Source organism: Phocoena sinus, chromosome 8, assembly GCF_008692025.1.
Source record: "Phocoena sinus isolate mPhoSin1 chromosome 8, mPhoSin1.pri, whole genome shotgun sequence".
In the NCBI taxonomy this organism is placed as follows: Eukaryota; Metazoa; Chordata; class Mammalia; order Artiodactyla; family Phocoenidae; genus Phocoena; species Phocoena sinus.
The window spans coordinates 14,936,900-14,955,570 of record NC_045770.1 but is presented as its reverse complement, the minus strand read 5'-3'; the positions used below and the strand labels follow the sequence as shown (position 1 = coordinate 14,955,570).

Here is an 18,671-nt window from a genome sequence, read left to right as displayed (position 1 = left end):
CTGATGGGAATGTAAATTGATACAGCCACTATGGAGAACAGTATGGAGGTTCCTTAAAAAACTAAAAATAGAGTTACCATATGACCCAGCAATCCCACTATTGGGCACATACCCTGAAAAAACCATAATTCAAAGAGACACATGCACCCCAATGTTCACTGCAGCAGTATTTCCAATAGCCAGGTCATGGAAGCAACCTAAATGCCCATTGACAGACGAATGGTAAAGAAGTTGTGGTACATATATACAATGGAATATTACTCAGCCATAAAAAGGAACGAAATTGGGTCATTTGTAGAGACGTGGGTGGATCTAGAGACTGTCATACAGAGTGAAGTAAGTCAGAAAGAGAAGAACAAATATCGTATATTAACGCATATATGTGGAACCTAGAAAAATGGTAGAGATGAACTGGTTTGCAGGGCGGAAATCGAGACAGAGATGTAGAGAACGAACATATGGACACCAAGGGGGTGAGTGGCGGGGTTGGGGCGGGTGGTGGTGGGATGAATTGGGAGATTGGGATGGACATGTATACACTGATATGCATAAAATAGATAACTAATAAGAAACTGCTGTACAAATAAAATAAAATAAAATTCAAATATTCAAAAAAAAAAAAAAAAAACACCTCAAGAAACACAAAAAACCAAAAAACACAGCCAGCCCCTTGCAACCCGGACTAAGCAGCCTTTCTTTGTACCTGCCTCTCGGTGAAGCATTCTCTTTGAAGATGCTTTATTTTTTCCCCCATGTGTCAGTTGGAGGACGGATTGCCTCTTTCCCCTTTCGGTCATTATCTCTCTTTTATTTAAATTTTACTTTGTAACAGGGAGATAAAAGGTAGCTCTGTGGATGTAGTATTTTCTTCTGTTAATTACATTTATTTTTCAACCAAGTTCTGGGAGGTGGTCTGGTATCCTGAAAGGACCATGCACACAGCTAGAATCATAGATTGTCTGAGCTGGCAGGGACCTTTGGTTCAGCTATGACTAGATTCTAGTCCAGGCCTCTTATTGTACAGATGGGGAAACCGAGGCCCAGAGAAGGGAAGGAATGGCTCGCAGATACGGAGCCAGTGAGTCGGAGTCGGGACCAGAAACCAGTCTTCTCTCTCTTGCTCTGTGCTCTCTCTACCAAACCGTGAGTAGACAGAGGCAAGCTCCTGTCTCAGCTGGGCCGATATCACCCAGTGACCTTGATCCAGCGCCTTCCCTTCCCTGAGAAGGAGCTATTGCCCACCAACCTCACAGGCAAGGTATGGGCTTTGTACATTGTCAAGTGCTGAGCGCTGTGCTGTGACAGTGGTAAGGCTGGGCTGTGTGCTCAGGCACCACCCACGCTCTCGGGGTCAGGGAGGAGTGGGGACCAATCGGGACTGGATGGTTGCCAACACGGGTGTCCAGGGGCTAGGAAAGACTTTTGCTCCCTTTAACGAACTCTTAGAAATCTGGGGCCTCGAGGAAAGCAATTCTCCAAGAACCACCTCTGGAATCCCAACCGCCATCAGACCCCTGAGCTTCTGGAACTCTGGTTTGGTGCCTGATATTGAGAGTCAACACTGCATAAAAAGAAAACATTTCACTTCCAAAACCCATAAGCACCTCACATGTATTCTCCCCATCCATCCTCCCTTCATTCTCCACCAGACACTCCAAGCTCCCCCTTCATCTGATGACGCGCACGGCCTTGCCTGCCTCCACGCTCTTGCTATACTTTGTCCTCATCCTGGAACGGAATGACCTTTGCTTCTATTGGTTCTTGTCAGAATCCTTTTCATCCTTCAAGTCCTACTTAGTGACTGTTGCTTTTGTGGAGCTTTTCTTGGCTTTCCCTTGTAGGCCCTGCAAATTAAAACTGATTACTCCATCCCTGATTCTCTCCGTGTCACATTGTTTGTGGCTTTTTAAGGCACTTATCACTTTGTGTATTATAGTTATTTTGGGTATATGTCTATCTCCTCTTCAAGGTCCTCAAATTCCTGAGAATAGCAACTCCATTTTATCCAGCACTAGATTTTCAGCACCTAAAACTAATGATGGCTAATGATTATTGAATGTGTATTTGGTGTCAGGTACTGTGTTAATTGCTGGAAGTGTGTGTCTCACTTGAATCTTAGCAATGAGTAAATAGCATTGTATTTCCAAACTTACAGAGGAGGAAATTGGGGCCTACAGAGATTGCTGTCCAAGATCCCACAGCTATCAAGTGGCAGAGCTGGGATTTGAACCCAGGTGTCTCCGGTTCTGAAGTCTGTGCTCTAATCCAGAGTTTTATGGACTATTTAGTGAGTGCCCAGTGAGCAACTGTTGAGTTATCACTGGAAACTGTCAGGGTCAATGGTTCCCAACAGAGGGCAACCACAAATGTCCAATTTGATACTTGAATGCTTTTTATGATGTATATCCCTTTGATACATTTACTCTCTTACTTCTACTTGGCTAAAGTGGGGATTAAGGTCAGTTTGCCTTCTGAGAGGTCACACAAGTGTGAGGTCTGACAAGGTGGAGCCATATAGGGTCAACGTTTTCCTGAATGTGTTAGGGGCATCAAGGAAAGCTGCGCAGCTGGCTTTGTAAATGGCAGGTCTTTCTGTAGCTGGCCTTGCGGGTGGTGGGGGTGGGGAGTGCTGGTGGTGTGGGCTGTCTGGGATGGACTGAGGGATGACCAGGAAGGGCTTAGCCCTGGCAAGCCCATCTGTGACCCACGGGCCCAGGTCCTGTGGGTCCTTCCCTATCTACCTGCGCCTACCTGGGGGAGGTGGGAGAGGTAGAGGGAGAGTGAAGGAGGAAAAGGGCAGAGCAGGCAGGGGGAAGGACGTCCTAGAGGAGGAGCTGAGGGTGGGTTACCTGAAGCAGTGTGACCGCAGAAAAGCAGCAGGAAGCGGGATGGAAGTTCCCAAAGAAGGTCAGGACCACCCCGCCCCCATCACCAAACTGTCCCACTGTCACAGGAGCCCCTTCTGAAAGCCAGATCTGGGTGGAATGATTCAGGCTGGTATTGAAAAGCAGTCAGACTCTCCAACCCCAGGCAGAGGCCCCAGCCGTGCTCAGCCTTCCACACCGACTGCCCTCAGGCCTCAAATTCCTCGTCCTCTCCTGCTGGCATTTGGGGCGGCACAGGGGCCTCTAGCATGGCTGGCAGGTCACTGGGGAGAGCGGGGCTGGAATGGAAGGAGGCGTTTGTGACAGAAAAAGTTGTGCAAGGAAAGGGTCATCCGAGGGGGCACACGTGGGTGAGGGTTTGGAGACCCCAGGTGTGCAGAGGGTGTGGGAGGGGGCCCAGCGACCTGTGGGGGAGGGCCGTGTGAGGGGGGATGCTGCGTGAGCGGCTCAGAGAGGCTGTGTCACAGGCAGCCGACGAGGGGGGCGCGGCGAGTGGGAGAATACGAGCCGGAGGTGTTTGTGAGACAGAGCAGATGAAGGGAAGGCGTGCACCTGTGCCTCACTATGGAAGGAAGCAGAGCAAAGCGACAAGGTGGCTGGAATGAGGACAAGGGGGAGGATGGAAGGAACAAGGTCCAGATGCTGCCCACAAGTGAGGACAAGTAGGACGGAGCTCCCATCATCCCTTGGGAAGAGGGGCCAGAGGTGTACGTTACTGCGAGAGTGGTGGCTGAGTGTGTGACTTGGTGCTACACGTGTTCATGAGGCTGCCCGGGATTTACGAGGTGTGTGCTCATAGCTGCTGCCTGGGTCGTGAAGTGAGGATGGCACCGAAAAATGCAGGTCCAGAGGGGAGAAGAGAATTGCCCAGGACATCAGGGACAGGCCGACGTGAGCTGGGTCACCTTGCACACAGTCCACCTCCTGACCCCTGCGTCTCCCTTCACCCATATCCACCTCAGCGCCACAGAGAAGCCACGGGCCACAAAGGCACCGCCACGCTTGCCCAGTAGAAAACTTAGAGAAAAAAGGCAAAGACCAAAAAAAAAAAAAAAAAAAACAAGCCTGAGAGTTTGAGCTCTTTTCTCCTGCTGACGGTGGGGAGATAAGGATCAAATACCAAGGACAGCGATAGTCCCACGAGGTGCCTACTATTTCCTCTTGCCGCTCGCAGGCAGAATTAACAAAGTTCTCCCCGGCTGAGGGATGTAGATTGATTGCCTGGTTTTATTAAGGACAAAGTGCTTTTTGATAGTGTGAGGGAAGAGCTCCCCAGGGCGGGGATTCCGGTGCCTGGAGCTTCCCGAGCATCGACCGATTGCTGGGGCTTCCCCGTCTTGTGCTGAGTGAGTGAGGGTTTGGCAAGCGATAAAGAAGCTATGATTCTTAAAGGCGGGGACTCCAGGGAGACGCTGGGCGGACCGCACACTGGGCGCTGCTCTCAGCTGCCTTTCCTACACGTACCTTGGAGTGTCTCCCGTTAAAAACAAAACTGGCGGCTAAATCTCTGACGGCCTACTGGGTGCCAGTTACCATACTGGTTGCGTTATCCATGTCATCTGACTTACTCTTGATACAAAACATAACAGGTAAGGCAGTCTCTTGACCCTCCTTTTGTACATCAGGAAAATGAGATACAGAGGCCAAGGAAACCCGTTAGAGGTCACTGTAATTACCACACGGTGCCCAGATTCACAGTTGGCTTTGGTCAGATGCTGAAACTCAGGCTCTTACTGCTGTTCTCCGTGGCCCATGGTCTGTTTCATGACAAAGGGGCCAGACACTGTCTTCACATGATTCCTGGGGGCTCACTGTACAGACCCCTAAGAGCGTAAAGGGATAGGCTTGTCCAGTAGGAATGTCTGTGTGTGACTTAACAGAACTCAGGGACATTCTAGACTTCAACGCCATTGATTCCGGCTCTAGGTCTGGGGATTTAGAAGCCAGAGATATGGTACTGAGCTAGAGTGAGTTTTACTGCCCTTTTGGCTTTTCCAAAGCTTCTTCCCCTTTCTATGATCAGTTCCTGTGTTATTTACGATGATTTGGGGAGCTGAGTGGGCTGGGAATGAACCTCTAGCACAGGTGAGGAAAGGAACCTAGAAACGTGAAGTCACTTGCCCAAAGCCAGGAAGCTCATCAGACGGATCTGGAATTGGAACCCAGGATTTCTGCCCATAGGCCCATCTCCTACATTGCATACGTGGTCTCCTTCTTGCTAAGCCACAAACAGGTTATACACTAGCAGGTGTACATTAAATAAAAGAAATAAGTTGTTTGATATGACTATTCAGATGGAATTGCCAACCTACAGAGCAAAATAAATGGGCTGTCGTACGATACCGCGGTACAGTAAATCACGAGCTTATCATGACTGGAGTGGAGCGAGCTGGGGCCATTTGGAGTGAGGCCATCGTTTTAGATGAGAGCTTTGGAATCCCCCAGCAGAGGTTCCCAAGCCCACCTCTGTCTAGGAATCCTTCCTGCCTTCCCTTCACAGAAGGAGCAATGGAAACCAAAGGGGGAGGCAGGGTGAGTGCAGAGATGGGCCTTGGTCTATGATCAGGGGGTGTTTGGAGGGTTGCACGGGGGCAAGACTCACTCTTAACAGTGAGGAACATGGACTTGCTGATGTCGGTGCCCACGCCGTTGCTGGCCTGGCAGAGGTAGTAGCCGATGTCCTCTTCCAGGACGTGGCGGATCAGTAGCGAGCTGTTGGGTAGGATCTGGATGCGGCCGGTAAGGGGCACTGGGTGGTACTGCTGGGGGTTCCCGCTCCCTGAAAGGAGGCGGCAGTTAGGAGGTCTGGTGTCTAGGCTGGGGAGGGTTGGAGTGCCTCAAGGAATGGCCCTGATACCTTTCTCTTGCTGATCTAGGGCCATTTTGTAGCATCCCCAAAGTGCTGGGAGCTCACATGGTTCTTGTTTCCTTGGAAATAGGAAAGACCCTCACAGAAGTCTGACCCTGTCTCAGATCTGAGGTATGGATCTGAGGTATGGAGTTGGGGGGGCCTCAGCTCAATGCCCACCTTGGCACTGAGCTTCCTTTGGGCTGAATTCCTTGGAGGGGAAGGAAGAGTTCTCTTTGGGCCACTTGGCAATAGGCAAAGGGAAGATTGAGCCCTCAAGTGGCGGTTGCCTGGTTGTAGGCAGTCAGGCCTGGGAAAGAAGCCAGCCATCCTCCAAGGGGGGCTTTGGATACCTCCTCCCATTGCCCCAGAGTCAGCCATGGACACAGTAAGGATAAGAGGTTGGCGCAGGGCTTAGTCAGAAACCAAATGCACCCTTGGGATGAAGTTGGGTTCCAAGAAGGACCAAGATCCCAGAATAGGTTGGACTGGTGAGAAGCAGGGGTCAATGAGACTCTGGGACCCTAGGGTGGGGTGGGGAGAGTTGGGGAGTATACTGAGTTCTAGGGTTGGAGGGGGGAGGGGAGAGGTCAATCTACGGGGACAAGAGGAAATCTAGAATTAGCATGACAGCTATTCCTGGTCCATAGACCCTTTGGGGGTGGCTGAGGATGACTTCCAGTTCAGGTATAGCTTGGGGTCCCCTTAAAGTTCTGAAGCCAGGGCTAGGAGTCATGTGTAGAGACCAGGCCCAAGTCGCATTAGTATCCTCCCCATCCCGAGATGCTGGCTGGCCAGGGGCTTACCCTTGGCATGCTTCCACATGACCTTGGGTGGGGGGTAGCCGTCCACCGAGCAGTTGAGCACACCAGCCTTGCCATAGATGCCATCCTGGTTGTTGGGCTGCACCACGAATCGAGGGGGCACTGCAGAAAGAGGGAAGGTGGGGGAGGAACAGATCATCTCGGTCTCTGATAGGTTTTCTGGGGGCTTTGGGCACCTTCCAGTCAACGTTAGCCCGGCCTGGACCATTAAAAAGTTGGGAAAAAAAAAAAAAAAAAAAAAAAAGTTGGGAGCAGGCACCTCTGAACATCTGAAACCCAAGATGTTGAGAGCTTTTGCCAGTCGCATTGGGTTGGGAGCTGGGAATTGAGTGCCAATTCTGACTTCACCGGTGACCAACTGAGCCAGGGTCTTCTCCTCTCACGGCCTCCGTGTCCTGGCCTGGAGAGTAAGAGGTTTGAACCTCTTGATCTTTAAGGCCCCTGCCAGAGTCAACTTTCTCTGAGCCCGTGATTCAAACTTGAAATCTAGAGAGTGTTTTTAGCAGCAGACAGAGCTGGACCCTTCCTCCTCCCAACCTCGCTGGCCCGTCTCACTCACCGCGCACGATGAGCTGGCGTTCCCTGCTCACGGTGGCCGCTGTGTTGCTGGCGATGCATGTGTAGTTGCCATTGTGCTTGAGGGAGACGCTGGAGATCTGCAGGGAGCTCATGAATTCCTTGCTCTCGATGGTCACGCCCGAGCCTGAGATGATCACCTGTCCATCTTTCCTCCAGGTGATGCGGATGGGCATGTCCCCCGAGGACACCACGCAGGGGATGTAGAGCAGCTGGCCAATGGAGGCAGGCGGGAATTCGAAGGGCTGGATGAGAGGGGGCACTGGGAAGGCAAGGGGAGTGCTGCTATCAGGCTCCCACTCTCCCCAGCCTGGCCAGCAGCATGCCCATCCCTGCCTGGCCTTCGGGAGGGTGGGCTGCGAATAGAGTTCCGTGGGCACTGGTGCCTGTTTTCCCATGTGTGCAGAATCTCCTGGGGTGCCCTGTCATTGTCCCCTGGCTCCCGTCCCTCTGCCCACCCAGGCCTGGACCTGCTTCTTGACTCCTGTCTGCTTGCTGACACACTGCCCAGCTTTTAACCTGACTTCCCTGCCATTCCTCGGTGCCCCTGTGCTCACTGTCTCATCCCAGAGCTGAGTCTCCCAGAGGCCTGGGGGCCTGGGATGGATAGAGATGACGTGCCTCAGATGCTGAGGCTGTCCTTCGTGTGCACCCCACAGCTGCTCATCTAAAGCCAGGCTGCTGTAGCCTGATCTCCTCTTATAGAGGTCTCATCACCCACCCCATTGTCTTCATGCATTAGGACGGGCGAGAGGAAGCTCCCATCACTGGTTGTTTTCAGCTCCTTTATACACACCTCCCACCAATGTGATATGGGCTTAATTGTCCCCACTATACAGATGAGAAAACTGAGGTTCAGAGCAGAGAATTCATTTGCCTTAGATCACCCAGCTCATAAGAGGGGACTGTGGGATTTGAAACCTGATCTGTCTGCTCTCCAAGTCCAAGCTCTCTTTCTTATGCTACCTGGTTGCCTTGTTGAGAAAGCCCCAAACGTGCCCAGACCAGAGACCCCTTTGTCTCATAAACAAGCTCCCCATGGGTGGCAGGAAAGAGCAGAGAGGGAGCCCTGTCATCTGCGAGATAACCAGTTGGTTAGACTCACCCAGCTAAATGTCATCCACATAGCCCCCACCCCCCAGAGATTCGGCCCTTCCCCTCTCCTACTGCCCACATCTCAGCCCCTGGGGGGGCCTGTCTGGAGCCTGAGCCTCTGCAAGAGGGATCCTCCTTTCTCAGCTCTGGGCAGAGCAACAGCCATTATCTTTATGATAACTCAATTAGGACACAGTGACTTCCCCAGCAAGTGGGGGGAGAAGAGAGAGAAGGAGACAATTAGCTTAACAAGGATGAGCACCCAGTAGATGAGGTATCCTTTCTGCAGTCAAATAATTAAATTACAAGGCTGTCCACAGTCCTCTGGCCTTCTCCCAGGCACCAGCCCCACCCCTCCTTGGAAGCTTGCTACTCTCCCCACCCAGAGTGGACACAGCAGGGGGTGAACCTTGAGGGGAAAAGGATAGGTGACATAATATGCATGCCCAAGGCACCCCAAGGATTTTCAGGGCTCAGTAGGAAGCGGCCCCTGTGAAGTGGCCAGGTGTGGACAGGGCAAAACCCTTGGCAGCCCTTTGGATCTCTGGGGAAGTTCCTGGTCAAGACTTCTAGGTCCAGAGGAAGTGACATTTAGAAGGGCTGTTGCCCTCATGCCCTATGGGATGAGAGCAGGGGCCTTAGCTGACTTTCTCAATGTCACCTCCCACCTTACCCTTCACTCTGGCCATGGGGGCTCCATCGGTTTTCCATAAACACCCACAGTTCCGAAATTCAGCCCAGGCCTGGGTGAACACAGCTGGGCCCAGGGTGGAAATAACCACCATGTGTGCTCTGCCATGGGCCCAAATCCAGGTCCACAGTCCAGCCAGGTTTTCTGGGGCCCTGGTCATTGTCTGGATCTCCCCACCCCCAAACTCTGCCTGCTGCTACTCCCTGGGCTGGGGCCTTGCCCCCAGTATTCTGAGCGGTTTGTGGGGCCTTGGATATCTCCAGAGAGATTTCTCTGGAACCCTGACTCTAGTAATGGCCCAATGCTCATTGCTGAGATTACCCAGAGATTCCTCGTTGGGCTCTGCTGATCTTCCCACTGCCCTTTTTGGGGTACTTTGGTCAGATTGAGTCCTCTGGCCTCCTTGGACTTTTTTTTTTTTTTGCGGCATGTGGGCCTCTCACTGTTGTGGCCTCTCCCGTTGCGGAGCACAGGCTCCGGACGCGCAGGCTCAGCGGCCATGGCTCACGGGCCCAGCCGCTCTGCGGCCGCGGGGTCCTCCCGGACCGGGGCACGAACCCACGTCCCCTGCATCGGCAGGCGGACTCTCAACCACTGTGCCACCAGGGAAGCCCTCCTTGGACTTTTTGATGGAATTGTTGCAGAGACCCAGATCTGCCAGCCAGTTTGTCTCCTTAGGTTTAGCAGAACCAATTCTGGTCCAGTCTTCCTTCCCACAAAGACCCAGATCTAGAGCCCAGCAGGCCTCATGGGAAACTCCTCTCCGTCCTTTCAGACCCCGCTCCAGTACCACCTCCTCTGTGAAGCCTGCCCTCCTCCTGCACAGCCCTACAACACCTGGTTCACACCTTGATCATGGCACTCATTACATGCTGGTGGGGTATCTGTTTGCATTACCACCTTCCCTGGGTGTCGGGGAGTTCCTGCAGGGCAGTAACTAGGACTTATTTACCTGGCAAATTGTAGGAGCCCAATGAATGCTTGTCAGGTGAGTAAATGAATAAATATATGTCTGGATATCATTTCCTGGGTTGACCTTAGAAGTTTCCCTATGAGGTGGGCAAGCGGTGGGGAGAGCACAGGATGGGGGTTTATCCAGAAAAAGGGGGAGCTCTACCCTCTTCCTCAAGATGCTGTATTTATGCTACAGAATTTTGGAGCTGGGAGCTTCTCCCTTGGTTCTTCCTGAGGTTCAGGCCCTTGCTAGCACCAGAGCTGGCTCCTTTAAGAGCCCTAGGGACATGGGGAGAGTTGTGGCAGTCATGAGGGCCTGCAGAGGGGAACGTGTGGGTCAAGCAAGGAGCTGGGGGGCTCTGCCTAGAGAGGAGAGGGCCTTGCTCCAGGGATGGATGGCCAAGAGCTCCATTTCCGTTGAGGACAGAGCAAGTGGAGACTGGAACTAGGCAGGGAGATTTAGCTCAGGCAAGGCAAAGACTGTCTCTCTCAGTAAGAAGGGATTTAGATAATGGAATAAGTTACTAAGGTAGGTTAATTCATTAATTAACTAATTCATCTAATATTTATGAAATGCCTGCTCTGTGAAGGCATTATGCTCCGTGTGGGCTGGGGAAAGTGGAAGCATGCTTAAAATACGCATAGAACCTCCGGAAGCATAGCATTTGCTCGGGAAGTTAAGACATTGCCCTCAGTGGTTATTGGACAAGCACCACGTGAATACACAGATACTGAACTCAGAGACGAGAAGAGGTGTCATCTGGTCAGGTGAGCGCAGCCGCATAGAGGAGGTGGCATTTCGACGGAGGCTTAAAGGATGCACACGCTTTACAAAATATATGGAGTGAGAGTGTGGGAACAGGCTGAGACAAGAGGCAGAGGCCAACCAGGGGCTGTCATTCCCTTCCGGTCTTCAGGAATAACACTTACGGCAATTCGAGCGGCCAGGGAAGGAGAGAGCGGCCAACCTCCATCCTGGGGGTGGGGATGGGGGGTTAGGCATTTAACCAGGCCAGCCAGAGCTCTCTAGTGCACTGCTGCCCTGCTGGAAGTAGATGGCCAGATCACCCCCAGGGGTCCGAGGAGTAAGGCTCTTTACTTCCCGCCCCACTCTGCCCTGCTGCAGGTTGATGGGGCAGGTGTGGTTCTGTGGCGGTATAAGTGTCCCCTTAGAAACTCCTTGGTGGGAGTGGTAGAGGCCAGAGCTGCTCACAGAATTCCTCGGCCCCAGGCTGGCATTCCGATAACCCTATAACTCCAGCACATGAGGACCGCCTGGAAGGAGAAGAAAGCCTAGGGATCCCGGCTCTTTCACGGGCTCGCTGAATACCACCAGCAGGAGGCTGTAATGGGAGGCTCTGAGAAGCGGGGTGGGGTGCCCCGTGATGTGGACATGGGACTGCTTTCTGAACTGTGGGTCTCTGGTGTCTCCCCTGTGCTCAGAGGTGGATACGGGCTCGTTGAGTGTGTGTGTGTCCATTTCCACTTCTGTGAAAGAAGAAGCTGAGGCTCGGATCACCTCCATGGCGGTGATGACAAGGGACCTCTTCAGGGTTGATAGTCCACAAGGACTTCCCTCCTGCCCATGACTCCTAGCATTTCCCCAGCACATGGCCTGAATGTAAGGGGCATGCATAACCAAGGGATTTATCTCTGGAAGCCCTGCTCTGACCACAGTCATCTTTGGTGAGAGGGCAACTCAGTCAGCTGTGAGGGAAGCAGGGTCAGAGCAAGATGCTGTGATGGCGAGAGGTCAGAGGCTGGCGTGGCCAAGAAGACAGCGGTCGTGGCAGTCCCTGTGGTCCCTGGCCACCATAAAGCTGTTTCGGCCACTTGTTTGGGGGTGTTGCACAGAGGACGGCATGCTGACCACCAGCCCAGTCCATAAACACTTCATGGTGTCTCTCATGATCTCTCTTCGGGACCGAACCTTTTTATTTATTGCACCATTTAGTAGAGAACGGGCGCTGTGTGAAACTGGAGCTTCTCTGCTTGTGCAGCACGGAGATGGCGAGAGACACTATAATCCAAGAGTGACGTGGGCAAGCTGCATCGTCACCACCACCCTGTCTCTGCCCCCGAGCCTCAGTTTTCTCATCTGCAAAACGGAGGACTTGGATAAAGTAATCTCTAAAGCCTGATGCTGATTTTTCAGTTGTATCAAGTCTAATATTATAGGAATATCAATAACTCACTTCAGTCTTTTTAATGCAACCCCCTCTTCTCAGGAAGGCCTTCCCTGACCACCCTATTTAAAATTGCAGGGCTTCCCTGGTGGCGCAGTGGTTGAGAGTCCGTCTGCCGATGCAGGGGATGCGGGTTCGTGACCCGGTCCGGGAAGAGCCCACATGCCGGGGAGCAGCTAGGCCCGTGAGCCGTGGCCGCTGAGCCTGCGTGTCCGGAGCCTGTGCTCCGCAACGGGAGAGGCCGCATCAGTGAGAGGCCCGCGTACCGCAGAAAAAAAAAAAAAAAAAAAAGCAAACCACTCTTGCTGCCCCTTGGCACTCTGATTCCCACTCCCTATCTGACATGAGACATCTTTTACGGATTTCACATTATTAACCATTTCCCTAATAGAATGTAAGCTCCCCAAGGGCAGGAATTTTTGTCTGTCTTGAGCACAGCTGTGTTCACAGAATAGCGCCTGGAATATAGTGGGTGCGTAGTTAACGGCACTGAATGAATAAATAGATACTGCTTCATCCTCCTCCTCTTCATCGTGGACACCGTCATCACCGTGATCGCTGCCTGTCCAGTAAGGAGGATGCTTGCTCCTGTGCTCCTGGCTCCCTCTGCCGAGGAAAAGGGCCGTTGGCAGCAGCATCCTTGGCACTCCCTCCCCCCAGTACATTTGGCAATCTGCCCCGCGGAACCTGTTGTGCCCCCTTCCTCTGGATTCTGGTGTGTTCCTTCCAAAACTCCACCTGTGCCAATGGCAGGCCTTTGGCCAGGGGGTTGGCTCTCTCTTAAGCCCCCTGATCATAGAAACCCCCAACACATTCTCTAGGGTGGAAGGGGGCCTCCCCGAAGGCTCCAGGCACACGGCAGGGACTTGTTGAGCAGCAAGGGAGGAAAGAGTGTGGACGAGGAGTACAGGCACTAGGGAGTGAGGGTGCGTGCGTGCGTGCGTGCGTGTGTGTCTGTGTGTATTGGCACTACCTCTGGGTCCTGGCCTCACTGAGCATGGGCAGAAAGCACCTCATGCCCTTGTTCTGGCTCCGGAGGCTCAGATGCACGGATGGGGATGTTCCCTCACTGAGCCAAAGCCAAGAAACCCCTCTTGCAGCCCTGCCTTCTTAGTTAATTAAACATTCGGCCTGCGTGCCCAGAGATGCTTTTATGCGACATTATTTTTCAGCTACAGAGGGCCCTAAAGACACCAAATCTAGGTTGGATCTCTGGGCCCTCCTCTTGGCATCCTGCCAGGGATCTCTCTGGGTGCCCAGAGACGAGCACTCGCCTTCCCCACAGCCTGGCTCTCCCCTGCCAGTCGGCGTCACATGCACCCAAGCCCAGGCAGCCCTCGAAGCATCCTCAGCCTCTCTCCCCTTGGCCCTCCTGCCTTGCTGGATCACAGCAGGCTCACGTAGGCGACACTTTCTATGGCGGCACCTGCAGCCACCTCTTGTGGCTCAGGAACGTTGCTTCACAGGAGGACAGAGACAGAGAGCACGTTTGTGTATGTGCAACTGCACGTGTGTATGTGTGCAAGTGTGGACAGGCTAACGTGTCCACTTGTTGCAACGTACCATGCGCACAGTGCGTCCCTGCTTGTGTACTCATGTACACGTCTCTGCACATGTGTGTGCATGCATGTGCACGTGTGTCTGGTGTGTTCTGCTCTCCTCAGCTCAGTGTTTGAAAAATTCATCAGAAGACAAGCAATCCCAGAAGGAATGGAGTCAACAGTGGTTTTTCCGGCTCATGGAGCAGCCTGGGTTTATGCCCCGCCCTGCCTGCGGGCTCTTGGCCTCACAGAGAGATGGGGGGTAGGACTTCCAACAAATCTCAGCCTTCTAGTGCCCTGTCCTGCCCCCACTAGCCCTTTCCTACACGCCAGCTCTCTGCTCTCATCCTCTGGGTGGGACGCACGTCCCAGCCGGGCAGCAGGAGTGGGGTGGAGAATGCTGCCCTTGGGCCCTGTCCCTCTGGCCCCCAGAGTCGGGGCCCCTTTCCACGCCCAGGGGCACCTCCTCCACCCTCCTCCTTGAGTAGCTCTTAGCACAGCACAACAGCTAATCAAGCAGCATGTTCGTAATCAGCTCTGATGGGTTCTTCTGCAAAAGCGCATTCTAATGAAGTGGGGAGAGGGAGACTGGGAGAGAGCGGGGATGATGGGTTTAAGCTTTCGGACAGGCAGGGGCACAGGGTCCCAGAGCCCTCATACAAATGCTGCTTCTCGGTCTGGACAGAAAACAAGTGACCATAGCCCTTCTGGGGCTGGATTTGCAGACCCTGTGGGTAGGCAAGGGGCCATGTGTGCACACACGCCTGTGTACTATACACACACATATGCCCCTGCTTTTGAACTCCAAGCTTGTGCTGTGTGCCGGGAGCCACATGTGCCCAGTGCAGGGGCTCTGCCCTCTGAGATCACACACACACACACACACACACACACACACACACGCACACGCACACGCACGCGCGCGCGCACATGCCCCTTTCCCTCTCCCAGGGCTGGGAGACATGGTCGCTCAGCACAGGGCGAGTCGCTGAGACGGAATGCATCAGATTCAATTCATTAGGACTGATCGCTCCCTGAATGCGGTTGAATAATTGATGAGCAGAAGCAGCTTTCAGGAGGTTCCGCATACTCTGAGGCTCGCTGGAGCCTTGTTATTTATTTATTTTTTTAAGCCAACAAACCCGGCCAAATGCTCGCTGGTGCAGGCAGGTGAAGGGAGTAGAGCAAAGGTTAGATGTTTTAATATGTGATGTTTACACTGTAAACTCTCGGTCCACGGCTTGTGACAGAAATGGATATAGGCAGGTCGCCCCGAGATGCTGGGAACGGAAGGCAGGCTGGGGATGGGGCCTGGGGGCTGTGAGGTTCCTGCCAGCACAAGGCCCCTGGGCTGGGCAAAGGTTTTAGCCTGAAAGGGGGGGCCAAGATGCCCCTCAGCCTGGCTGGGGTGCAGCAGTTGGGGGGGGTGCCAGCGAGGCAGATGCTGTTAGGGTCTCCTCTCTCCTCCCCAGGCTGCAGATGGGCCACAGAGACAGCCCGTCCCCCAGTTCTCAGGCTCAGAGCCAGGCTTCCCAGAAAGTCACTCCAACCCAGACTAATGTCTCAGTTTCAGCTCAAGAAACAAACACTGTCTGGCACTGTGACAGGTGGTGGACGCACAAGGGCGCATGGGACGCGGCCCCAGTGTGCCGCTGAGACTGAGCCCTGGTGACAGGAGCAGAGGGGCGAAGCACTGATTGCACGTTTTGCTGCTACCTTCCGTTTCTCCAGCTGTTCTCCTGACATCTGCCCCGGGAGGTCCCATCTTCACCGCACGCGTGAAGGGGCCCAAAACGGAGGCAGCATCTGTCTCCCCAAACCTTTCCTTCCCCCAGACCCCCCTCTTCCTGTCCACAAGGCCTCCACTCCATCTTGCTTCAGGAGTCTGGGGCCCCCTGGGGCCTTCCCCCTGTGCCAGGGCCCCTTTGCCGGCCCGGACCCCCCTGCTTTCTCTTCCTTCCCATGGGCCCTAGGGCACAGGCTGGCCCCCTCTCCGGGTTCATGTGGTTCCTTGGGGATATGCGTGAGCCTGCCCTGGCTCTTCAGAAAGGGACATAAGCCCCTTACTCAGCACGGCCACCACTGACCCAGTGACTTTCCACCCCAGCTGCCTGGATTTTACTGACCTCTCCTTAGCCAGGCCTGGCAGGCGCCACCTCTCCATCCTGCCTCCTAGGTGACCAGGCCACCCTGCCCTCACCCACCATCCAGACAATCTCCAGGCCTGTCAGTTCCAAAGAATGTGTTTGGGAGGGAGCTTCACACCCCCGCACAGCCCCTAAACCCAGGGGACAGCTGTCGTCTAGTCACGAATTCATTTATTTGCTCATTTATATGCATTCATTTGTTTAATCCACAGACATTTACTGAATGGCTGCCATGAACCAGGCACTGTGTTAGGTGCCCCCGCACAAAACACAGACCTCACCCAGGTGAGCGTGGCGGGCCTGGGAGGGAGGAGAATTTTAGGCACCAGGCGGTGCTCTCCAGGCCTCCAGCTGCATTAGCAGGTGGAAGGTCCTTGCCCATCCCATAAAAGCAGCCTCGGCCGGCCAGTCTGAGCCCTGGAAGGGAGTCAGGGCACCCAGCACGTGCACCCTCCACCCAGCTTCTTGCTGCTTCTGCTCTGCGACTCCTGCCCCTCTCCTACCTGTTGGTCTCTCATGGGCCCTGCTGAGTTCTGGGTGGTTCCATGCTAACATCAGGGGAACAATATAGCCTGTCCCCTCTGACCTGGGCCTCTTGCCCACGTGCCACTGACCCCTCATGTCCCTGGGGCCAGTGCTGCCGTGACTTGCAGCCCACAGAAGGAACTGGAATGTAGAGGTACCCGTGGCCTTCTTATGTACCCCCTGCAATCTCCCCCCTCCCAGCCCCCAGCAATCTTCCACCCTGCCCTCTTTTGTCCAAACTCCAGGCCGGAGCCCTCTCTTCCGTGGCTTTCCACTCCCTCAGGACTGCCTGTTGCCGCCTGAGTGGCTGGCTGAAGAGTGGCCCATAATCCCGGGTGACCAGGAGGGCTCCGGTTCAGGCTGGCCGTAGGGGGAGGCCTACCTTTGACGGCCACGTGGACGCTCTGGCTGATGGAGAGCTGCGGCTGGATGAGGACGCTGCACAGGTACTCCCCTTCGTCCATGCCCTTCTGCACATCAGTCAGTTTGAGGGTCCCGTTCTCGAACACCACCTGGCGGTGGTTGTCGGGCAACAGGAGGGCATCCTTATACCACTTGATGGAGTAGTAGGGGTAGCCGATGACCCTGCAGTTGATAAGGGTGTCCCGCCCGGCGACAGCTGTGATGTTCCTCATCGCCCGGATGCTGGGGGGGCCTGGGCAGGAGTTGGGAGGGAGGGGGAGAGGAGGGGCGATGGCGCGGTTAGCCAGGGACGGCCGGGCGCTGCCCCGCGATGCTCTTCTCAGTTGCTTGGACTCGGAAACTCTTAGGGGATGGAAATTTGGCAGGGGGAGAGGGAGGCCTTTTTTATAAGACTAAAGGCAGAGAGCTCCCCTGGTGGCACAGTGGTTGAGAGTCCGCCTGCCAATGCAGGGGACACGGGTTCGTGCCCCGGTCCGGGAGGATCCCACATGTCGTGGAGCGGCTGGGCCCGTGAGCCATGGCCGCTGAGCCTGCGCGTCCGGAGCCTGTGCTCCGCAATGGGAGAGGCCACAGCAGCGAGAGGCCCGCGTACCAAAAAAAAAAAAAACCCACAAAAACAAAAACAAGACTAAAGGCAGAGGTTGGAACTGGGGGCACCCGTGGTCTCTCCCGGACTCTCTGTTAACTATCTTCAATTAGTTGCAAACAGACATGTTTCATTCATGCCCAGGGCGAGACTCCATTCCCCTAATGGGATAGGCTAGATGAGCGAACTGAAGCCTCACCAAGAAGTTGCTGGGATTTGGGAGGGCGAGTCCTCATTTATGAGGAGATTAAGATTCAGGGGTTAGAATGGAAAAGTAGAGAGTTTGTTATTTTCATTTGATTTGCTCATAATGGTCTTGTACCAAAAGGGATCGCACATACATTAACTATTTAAAGGACGATAGGAAGGTCTTCAATGGATGATTTTCTTTCAACAGGTAAATGTGTTTTGTGGGCCCCTGAGAAGGGGCTATAAAGAGGGGCTCTGATCACACTGGAGGAGGGGAGGGGGTGTCGTCACCTGGGTCAGGTAAGCGGATGGCCACGTGGGAACTGCAAAGGGGGCTCAGAGGCCACCATGCAGGGTTAGTGCTGGAATGGGTACATGAAACTCTGGGCTTCCAGCTCCCCCCTACCCCAGTAGGTGAGGGGCAGGACCAGGGCATCTCCCACGACCCTGCAGCTCTGTCCCCTTCCAGTTCAGAGAGGGCGGGAGGGTGGCCAAAGGGAGGCCACATTTCTCATGGGGGGTCGGACACCTGGCACAGGTGAATTTAGCGTGAACCCCCCGCTCCCCTTCCCCGTGCCCACGACAGCCACCAGCGCCCCTAGTCCAGCGCCCCCTCGCTCCCACTCCCCTGTGCCTCTTCTGCTCTCGTGTCAGGGCTCACTGGTTGGGTCAGATGAGGACCAATCTGACGCCACAGGGCTGCAAAGAGCTTCAGAGGATTCTCTGCTCTCCCCACAGCAACCTGGAGACCTGAGGCACGGGGATGGTCACCTTGAGGACTCCTTCCCCCTCTCTTGAAGGTGCTTGCCTTGGGGCACCCTCACCCAGCCTGAGTCCCCTATTCTTGATGGCTGGGGTCTTGGAGGGTAGCCAGGGGAGGGCGGACTGAGAGATGCTGGTGCCCTGGCTCCTGGCTGTTTACACCTCCTGGAGTATCGTGGGAGCGGGATACAGCTTCGGTGGACACCCCTATCAAAGGGCAAGCCTGGCCCCACTTCCCCTTCCTTGTCCCTGGCCTTGCAAGGCCCCGGTGGGACTGTAGGCGCCAGTGGAGCGCTTAGTGTACCTGGGGCCAGAGAGATTGATGGGGAGGAACGGGGTGGGGGGCAGGATTGTGGGAGGGGTGAAGGGGTATGGGGAATGGGAATGCAAAGGGGGAGAACGGTACCACACACACACACACACACACACACACACACAC

At 54.3% G+C, this 18,671-nt stretch overlaps 1 protein-coding gene across 1 annotated transcript in view; it reads right to left on the bottom strand.

Annotated features, from left to right (window-relative positions):
* Positions 1-18,671, bottom strand: part of DSCAML1 (DS cell adhesion molecule like 1) — a 346,911-nt gene that overhangs the window by 70,602 nt on the left and 257,638 nt on the right. The window contains exons 8-11 of the mRNA XM_032640871.1: positions 16,655-16,927; positions 7,117-7,395; positions 6,540-6,659; positions 5,488-5,664 (exon numbers count right to left, since the gene is read on the bottom strand). Of these exons, the coding sequence (XP_032496762.1) occupies positions 5,488-5,664; positions 6,540-6,659; positions 7,117-7,395; positions 16,655-16,927 (849 nt within the window). The remainder of the gene's footprint in view (positions 1-5,487; positions 5,665-6,539; positions 6,660-7,116; positions 7,396-16,654; positions 16,928-18,671) is intronic.